Source organism: Hyperolius riggenbachi, chromosome 1 (assembly GCF_040937935.1).
Source record: "Hyperolius riggenbachi isolate aHypRig1 chromosome 1, aHypRig1.pri, whole genome shotgun sequence".
In the NCBI taxonomy this organism is placed as follows: Eukaryota; Metazoa; Chordata; class Amphibia; order Anura; family Hyperoliidae; genus Hyperolius; species Hyperolius riggenbachi.
In genome coordinates this window covers 358,915,300-358,924,987 of record NC_090646.1, presented here as the reverse complement: position 1 = coordinate 358,924,987, position 9,688 = coordinate 358,915,300, and the positions used below count along the sequence as shown (strand labels likewise).

Sequence of the window (9,688 nt, the reverse complement as noted above, 5' to 3'; positions counted from 1 at the left end):
TTAATAAACAGGTTAATATAATTGGTTATTGCATTAATATTTGTTCACAACATTCATATACATTATTCAAATATATAAAAAGTGCAAATATGAAAGTTTATCAGCCATATGTCATTCTGGCCAATGAATGAAAACTAAAGTGCTGGTTATATTTCCTCCTCCCAGCCTGCAGTGTTGTATCATTGTTCCTGCTCTCTAGATGGAGAATGGGATGTCAGAACGTCTCTCCAGGCAGATTTCCATTTAGCAGACTTCTGCTGCTCAATGTACTGTGGAAGAGGAAAACAGAATGTTGCGATCACAATTTTGATGCTGTGAATAAGTATTTATAGCAATTTTTATCCTCTAACGTACAAACAATGCCATACTAGTTAAGAAGTGAGACCAGAAAACCTGGGATTTTATGTTGTGCTGGAATTCAGCTTTAACTTTACATCCCCACCCCGCAAACAAAATAGATCCAGCTCACAAATAGTCACTGGGAGAAAAAGTGGCAAAAAAAAAAAAAAGGGGGTGAGGATGGAGCCCTGTTTGAGTGTGTGGGAAAGGCAAACCGCCCCAGGCATAAAATGACCTGAAGAGTAAATTTTAGCTTTCCATTATGGTATTTTAAATTACCTTTACTTTTACTTCAAATTCAATTATTAGGATTTAAAGAGAACCTGAGGTGGGTTCTAAGAATCCTATTAGCACACAGAGGCTGGGTCTGCATATAATGCCCAGCCTATCTTGCTATACAGCATCCCTCCAATTGCGCCCTGCCCCCCATAAATCAATCGCAGTGCTGGCGACACACAGTGTGTCACTAGCCGGCTGTTTACATCTGCCCATCAATCTAGCCACTCCCAGCCTGCGTCTCTTCCCTCCCCCTGATTGGAGGGAAGGGATGTGGGCGGGGAGCGGACAGATTGATGGGTAGATGTAAACAGCTGGCTGGCAACACACTGCGTGTTGCCAGCACAGTGTTTGATTTATGGGGGCACAGCAGAGCGCAGGGGAGGCCTGGAGGGATGCTGTATAGCAACAGAAGCTAGGTATTATTTGCAGACCCAGCCTGTGTGTGCTAATAGGATTCTTAGAACCCACCTCGCGTTCTCTTTAAGTAGTCATTCTAAGGGCCCATTTCCACTAGTGCAGTGCAATCCTGTGGCGGAAACCGCCAAAACAAATTTGCATGTGGATGCAAATACATACATATTTGTATGTGAATTTTAACGCATTCACATCTGTTTGTAGGTATGCAAATTTAACCATGTCACTGTTTGTGTGCTTTTATATTGATTTTAAGCAAAAACGTACATGAATTTGCATGGAAAATTTGCATAACGAAAACGTATGTGAATTTTTATTAAATACATTACAGGCGAATCGCACACTTCAATTAGTTAGAGATATGCTCTCTCTAATCACCCCAAATGCATCATCTTCCGTGAGAAGAATGATCAATGAGATGCAAATTTCTCCTTGCATTCAAATTTAATTTCAACTAAATGCGACTTGAAATTGAACCAATCAGAATAACTTACTTTTAAATCTTATTGGTCCAAGTTCAACCTGCATAACATTTACATGAAATTTGAATGTTAGGCAAAATCAGAAAAAGCTCAGGTAGGGATGATTAATGAGATGCAAATAATTTCTCCTTTTTCTTATTTAGGCCCAATACATAAGGCAAATACAAATCAAAATATGAAACTCAGCACTAGATCTAACCATAAATGTTATTCAAACTAGTCATTTTCTAAAATGTGGTACCTTCTGTGTGTCCTCCAGTGTGGTATACTGGTACATTTCACAGTCCAGAGATTTCATTGTGGAGAGGTACAGCTGTCGAGCCATGTCCACAAAAGAACGTGTGAGAAAGACCTGCTGCTTCAACATGTCATTCAGTGCCAGCGCTGCTGGACTGTATGTTGTCATAGCTAAGAGAACAAAAAACAAAAACAAATATACAACATGAAAGCCTCAGAACATGAAGGACATGGCTGGGCTTGGTTTTATATGACTGCAAATAGAGATGGCCAGTGAGATGCAAATGAGTCCAAGTTGATGCATGTTTATACATACAGCTTTGGAAGAAGTGCATATTGGTGTGAAATGGACGTTGGGCCTGGAGCCCACTAGCAGCGATTTTCTAAGCACTTGTGATTTGTAAAGCTCTTGCTAATGCCATGCTATGGGGGATTTTTAGAAAATCACATCACCAGGGAAGCGATATGGGAGGGGGGGGGAAAGAGTACTAGACACCATAGAACTGTATAGGGGAGGAGGGAGGCATTAGACACCAGGGAACTGTTTAGAGGAGAGAGCCACTAGACATCAGGGAACTGTATAGGGGAGGGAGCCACTACACACCTGTGACCTGTAGAAGGGAAGGAGGCAGCCACTAGACGTTGTGGTTGGCCCGTGACTTGATCCCAAGTGTTTAATTTCAGCCCACTTTTGTATTTGAGTTTGAGACCCCTGGTGCATATACAACTTCAACACTATTAGTTTTCAACAGGGCATCAAATAATGCATTTACCGGTATATTGCATTACTGATCACTAGCAACTTCTAAGGTATGTTAATGTACTCCAGTACTATCTTAAACTGCATAATTGACCGTCACATTAAGGCTTGGTTCACATTAGGCTCTAAATAGCTTACGTTCCACTCCAATGAGCGGAACGCAGCAGCAAAAGCAACGATTTCCCGATGGGAAAGTTCACATTGCTACGTTCCGCTCGTTGGAGCGGACGTTCCCGACCTGCACGATCCTTACGATCCGTTTCACGGAGCGGAACGCAGCGCAGGAGCGGATGCGTGCCAATGTGAACCCGGCCTAAGGGAGACAAAAGAATACACTAAAGGCTCATACACACATCAGACCATAGTCTTTGGAAAATGAAAGATCACAGACCAATTTTACCCCCTTCCATGTAGTATGAGAGCCATACCTACAAGATGCTGCACACAAAGATGCTGTACAGACACAAAAGATCAGTATCTGCAAAAGATCTGTTCCTGCAAATGATCCGTTCCTGCAAAATTCATTCATAGTCTACAGTGCTGTCCAACTGGCGGCCCGCGGGCCGCATCCGGCCCGCCAGGCCACCTGCTGCGGCCCGCTCGTCTCCCTGGGATGCAGGCATGGCTTGAGCTATGGGCGCCATGCCTGCTCCCTCTTATTGTGGCCTCTCCTGTGTCCCCGCTGCCGCTGCCTCACAGATCAGACCTCACAGATCGCGGCGACTGAGGAAAACAGAGGGCGCATGGTACCCGCACAGAGTACGTCACATGCGGAAGTGAATCATTAGTCACTTCCGCATGTGACGTTCTGCCGCGCGGGTGTCATGCGCGCGCTCTGCTTGCTTCAGTCGCCGCGATCTGTGAGGTCTGATCTGTGAGGCAGCAGCTGCATCGTCAGCGGGGACATAGGAGAGGCCAGCGGGGACACCGGAGAGGCCCGCGGGGACACAGGAGAGGCCAGCTGGGACACAGGAGAGGCCAGCTGGGACACAGGTAACGGGCTCGCTACTGGTGGGGGCACCTGTCACTAGCTGGGGGGGCTCCTATCACTATCTAACTGGGGGGGCACCTGTCACTATCTAACTGGGGGGCTCCTGTCACTATCTAACTGGGGGGGGGACCTGTCACTATCTAACTGGGGGGGGACACCTGTCAATATCTAAGTGGGGGGCACCTGTCACTATCTAAGTGGGGGGCACCTGTCACTATCTAAGTGGGGGGCACCTGTCACTATCTAGCTGGGGGGGGGGCACCTGTCACTATCTAGCTGGGGGGGGGCACCTGTCACTATCTAAGTGGGGGGCACCTGTCACTATCTAGCCTGGGGGGACACCTGTCACTACCTCAACTGGGGACACACCTGTCACCTGGCATTTCAGCCCACACATCATCCCCAATCCGGCCCAAAACACTATTGCCAGGCACAGCAGCCAGTAGAGGAGAATTTAGAAGCCAGGTGAGAGGTGTCTACCATATTAAAGGGGCATTCTGCTTATTTATGTGAAATGCTGTCTATTTATGTGCCTCATGACTGCTGAATTTGTCGTGTTGGGGGCCTCATGATTTGTTGGGGGCATCACGATTGCTGAATTTGTCTTGTTGGGGGCCTCAAGATTGCTGAATGTGTCTTGTTTGGGGCCTCATGATTTTTTGGGGGCCTCATGATTGCTAAATTTGTCTTGTTGGGGGCATTATGATTGCTGAATTTGTCTTGTTGGGGGCCTCATGAATTGTTGGGGGCCTCATGATTGCTGAATTTGTCTTGTTGGGGGTCACATGATTGCGAACTGTGAGACTATGGAAAAGCTGAATCGTCATCATGAGACAATAGCATTAAACCTACTTTTTTAGCTTTTTAAAACGGAAAATAAAACTGGGAGGTTCTAAAAAAACTCCACATTTTTCAGGAGTAGGATGGATGAAATTGTTTATCTTCACAGTTTATTTTCAACTTGGATTTTCCATAATGTTCATGTATGAGTTAAAACGTTTGTATGTAGTTTAAATTGCTGTTGCCACTTTGCGATAAGTGACTTTTGGGTTGCAGTTTGGACACTCGGCCTCCAAAAGGTTCACCACCACTGTCCTAATCTAATGTCCCACATTGCTAAGTTCATGTAAATTTGTCTCCACCCGTGGCCACACCCGCATTCTGGTCCATGGCCACACCCACGCGCACCGCTCAATGGAACCCTCGTGCACAACTTCACCATTATTTTAAATTGCATTTTGTGAAAAGTGCTGCCAATCTAATTATCCTTTAATTGCATTTTTTCCGGGGGGGGGGGGCTGCGGCTCTAGCAAGAACCTTCGGCCCTCCACCATGGGGTCTGAAAAAAAAATGGCCCTCCATGCCCATGAAGTTGGACAGCACTGGTCTATGAGATCTGCAGATCATCATACACACCTTGTTTAATAGACATTCATCTGCAGATCAGATCCACCGGGATGGATTTTCAGATCTGCAGATGATTGTCTGATCTGCAGATGAATGTCAGTTAAACAAGGTGTGTATGAGGATCTGCAGATCTCATAGACTATGAATGCAATTTGCAGGAACGGATCTTTGGCAGGAACAGATCCTTTGCAGATACTGATCTTTTGTGTTTGTACAGTATCTGTGTGCGCAGCATCTTGCAAAGATTTTTTTCTGATGGGGAGTTCAGCTCCATAGAATAGACTGCGTAGGTATGGCTCTCATACTACATGAAGGGTGGTAAGATTGGTCTGTGATCTTTCATCAAAGACCAAAGACTATGGTCTGATGTGTGTATGTGGCCTTTGTGTTTGTTTAAAAGTAAAGTAATCAGGTCAGCCGGCCACAGGATAATCAGGAAGTGATGGCATTCTCCTCCAAGCAGCAGGTGTGTTGCAGTGCTTCTCGTAGTCACAAGCTGTCCCTGCACACCGCTGCTGCTCAGTGGCCGGAGTATTGTTCTGTGATTATTTCCACTCACCGATCCCAGTCAATACTCTCCAGCCACTGAGCGCCTACTGTGCGACGGGAAAGCTTGTAGCTGCGAGAAGCACTGCAACACACCTGCTGCTAGGAGGAGAATGCCATCAGTGCCTGCAAGCTTGATCCCCAGTTAGAGGGACAGAAGTTCTAAAGCTTACTTACTTGTATGGGTCTCCCAGCAACTTCCAGAGGTAATATCATCCTACAGCCTGCAGGCCGGACTATGGTACTTTTTACTAACAGTGCACTTTTTCTTGTCTTCCATTACTTACAGCCGCATCAATATGGAACTATAAAGCAGCACCCACGATTTTAACCACAGCCCTAATCACTAGTAAATACGTGAGTACTTTACAAAGAGTCACACATAAAAGCACAACATGGCTGAAGCGGAAATCACCTGCACCCTCCAATTCTCTTTACTGATACCAAGTTTAGGTTTAAATTTATAAAAAAAAAAGTTACAGGTACACTTTAAGGATACAGATTTTTTTTTTAAATGGTTCTATCTACCAACACAGTGGGGGAAACAACTATTAATATGCTTTCTCCCCATGTTTGTTATCAGTGCAAGATCTCTCCGTGACACAACAGACAAGAGAGAGCTTCACATTTGCAGAGGTCTCACACATTAATGACCCATCACCTGACATCGTATTTCTATTTCATGGTCTTTTCCACAGAGGATCATGGATGAACATGTGTCTGTCACTGCACACTGAATCAACAGAACACTCCTGTACAAACATGCTGCCCATCTCAGTTTAGCTATAGACTACAACATAACTAAACCTTAAAGCTAAGTTCACACTGGCTGTTTTTGTTGTTGAAAACATGCATTTTAAAGACTAGTTAAAATAATAGAAGGGCATCATTTGCACTGATATTTTTTTTCTGGTAAATGAGCATGGATTTGCACTTGAATGATGCCCTGCCTTCAAATGCCCTTGTATATACGAATGCATTGCAATGAATGGTGATTTCACTCAAGGGGGTTTCAAGGACTGTAAGATGCTACATTTTATCACAGAAGAAGTATCCGTGTGAACTTAGCTTAATGGTATTTTCTATATAAGCATCTGTAAACAAGCAGGACAAATTACCTTCAATTATTCCAGGGCTCACTACGTGGTTTGCCAATGAGACAGGTTCCACAAGAATGGAGGTGCCAACAGGTGCAAGGTCAATGCTGCCTATACCTGACAGAGAATATTAGCATATGAAATACACTTCTAATATGGTATGCAAAGACAAAGTTAAACTGCCACAGTAAAAACACAAAGCTTTCACCAAAAGGAAAACATATGAAATCTACACATACTGTACAAACTCAGTGCACATTGCATAAGTGAAAAGGACACTACTAAACAAAACCTAGAACAATGACATGCTCAACAGAGAAAAGGACATGTTCAGTCAAGGGGACATTTCAATAAATGACCCAAAGAGTAACCTCAGCAACCAATCAATCCATCTTGAAATGTTAAAAAACTTCAGTGAAGTGAATTGTGATTAGTTCCTATGTATCGCTACATTTCTGACCATTGAAAAGCATTTTGCTTATAAATGAAAATTAAACTGTGCTCATTTTAAAAATAACCCTGTCACTATCTTGTCCAAAATGGAGGGTCTTGGCAGTTTTCAGGCACATAAATCCAGGGTTCCTGAGTAATATGTAAGATATTGTGCCTGCTTAGCAAAAACTGTAATTGAAGGGTACCTGAAAGGGGGGGGGGCAGAGTATCCCAATGGGTACTTAGCTAGGTAGACCCTCCAGAGGTTCCCCCGTCCCCCTCACTGAGCTTGGCCGCACTACACAGGCAGCTCAATCCTGCACAGAGCAAAATGGGCATGGCTTTTCCTGCCAAGTCTGAGCGGTGGCGCCATGATACTGGGCAGGCATCAGCCGTTCTGCAAACTTCGAGGATCCCAGAGCTGGAGAAGGGTTGGAAGCCAAGGTAAGTAACTAACAATCCACAGGTTTGCTTTAAAGCGGGATTGTCACCATAAAAATCTAATTTCAACAGCAACTGGTCTGAGTGTATTAAGTGATAAAGATGCTAACCCTGCATTCAAAACTTTTTCTGCTGTTATGGTTTGGAGTTATCACATACTTAAGGAGCACTGGCCCTTTAGTAGTCCGTGCCAAACAGTTGCATGCTGGGGTTCTTTGTATCTATAATATATTCCTCCTCTTCCATTTATTTCCCTGCCTAGCTGCTTATCTGAAACACGATCCCCTGCTCACTTGTGTTTACAAGCAAGGCTGAGGTGACTCAGCAATTGGAGGAGAAAAGAAAAAAAAAAAGTAAAGGGAAGAAATTACATCACTGGTTAGCCTAAACTGTGGGCAAAAGACATGGTTCCCACCAGGAACAGAATTCTCTTCATTTACTATATAACATTCACTGAAATCAAAACGTGGACAGTACAATACATGTGTTATGTAAGTAGATCAAGTATTTATCTACTTATATATGTGTTTGTTTCCCTGGCATAGTATGGCTGATCCTACTGCTTTAATAAACACTTGAAGAAGTGCATGGTTAGTTTCCCAGATTTCTTTACCTCCACTTACCTTCTCCAATGCATAAAGGCACAGAATATATTTGATCACAAAAATATAGCTTTTATATATTCAATGCTACACCAGGCAGCGCCACCTCTTATGCAAAAGAATAAAAGAATATATGTATATGCACTTCTTTAAAAGTCACCAATTATTTGAAAAAAATCTCCTACGAGTTCGCTGTGGGATGTCCCGTCCAAGTAGAGATAAAATAGTAAAAAAGTCTGGGCAGAGCACAGTGGACTTTTACTATTTTGTATCTTTTATATAGCTTTTTCTGCTAACTTAAAAACACACACAGGTAAAGTAGGTAGAAAGCACAGAAAAATGCTGAGGTAAGAGAGAAGACTCAGAGGAGAAGCTAGCAGTGCATTGCTCTCATCCTAATCTTTTCTAAACTCAGCCATATACGGGTCGATAGTGGCTTGGTTCAGCAAACAATAGATTTGCCTCAGCTAGATAATCCATTGAATTGTAGCGATTGATTTATCATCTTGCAGCACTTTGTTCTCAGGAGAAATCTCTCCACAAATCTGATTGAATTCTACTGCTTAAAGAGAATCTGTACTCTGAAATTCTTACAATAAAAAGCATACCATTCTATTCATTATGTGCTCCTGGTCCCCTCTGTGCTGTTTCTGCCATTCTCTGCTGCAAACCTGGCTTGTAATTGCCAGTTTTAGGCAGTGTTTACAAACAAACTAACCAGCTTCTAATAGGCTCAGCTAAGCAGAGTGTGTTAGTCACACAGAGCCTGCAGGGGGTGTGTACAGCTTCTAGCTAATCACAAGCAGCCCTGCACATTCCAGTCTGACTGCCTCAGCCTGACTGTGCCGACTATAGAGAGAAGATTAGATCATATAACAGAGATAACACAGCTACTGTGCAATTAGGAAAAGCTGCAGTAAGCCAGACCACATTAGAAAAGGCATAGGAACTTATAGCATAGAAGAAATAAAGATAAACAATTTGTTACAGAGTCTCTTTAATGCAGTACAAAATGATGCACTCATCAATGTTCTGCTATCAACTTGATGATAATATACCATGCACCCAAACACACTATCAATCAAACTGTTCGAAACTGATCAGAAATTTACCAGGCGGCCATGTTTGGATTACTAAAAGATTTGATAAAAGCAGAACTCGTCAGATAAGGGATGAAGTTGCTGACAGTCTGTGAGCTTATATGGTTACTGCAGAAAGGCTCGGTTCACACATAAATCTGTACATTTACGTTCCTGTCCGGTCAGTTTTCTATTCCTTTCACCTGACAGGATTGGAACTTTAGTTATATTTGTGAATCTAGCTATAGAAAATGTATACAAAACTGACAGGACTGGAACGGAAATGTAAACTTTATGTGTGAACCCAGCCTAAATATACCCAACAATCCCTGTTCTGAACAGAAATGTTTAGACAGTTCCTTTTTCATGCAACGTTCCTGTTTTTATGCAGATCCAGCTCTTCAGCATGTATTGACAACTCCTAGTTTTGAACAGAAGAGCTTAGACAATTCCTGATATTCAGCAGGGACACCTGTCCGCTAAAACATGCTGTAGTGTGATGGTTAATTAAATAAGCTTACTGCAAAATAACGTGGACATACTACTTCCAGCACTTCCTGTAAATTATATGGTTTCTGATTG

At 43.2% G+C, this 9,688-nt stretch overlaps 1 protein-coding gene across 5 annotated transcripts in view; it reads right to left on the bottom strand.

Annotated features, from left to right (window-relative positions):
- Positions 1 to 9,688, bottom strand: part of C1H19orf44 (chromosome 1 C19orf44 homolog) — a 34,931-nt gene continuing 25,243 nt past the window's right edge. For all 5 annotated transcript variants that reach the window (XM_068271283.1, XM_068271285.1, XM_068271286.1 and 2 more), the window contains exons 8-10: positions 6,574 to 6,669; positions 1,756 to 1,922; positions 1 to 269 (exon numbers count right to left, since the gene is read on the bottom strand). In XM_068271283.1, coding sequence (XP_068127384.1) covers positions 180 to 269; positions 1,756 to 1,922; positions 6,574 to 6,669 — 353 coding nt within the window. In that variant the 3' untranslated portion in view covers positions 1 to 179. The remainder of the gene's footprint in view (positions 270 to 1,755; positions 1,923 to 6,573; positions 6,670 to 9,688) is intronic.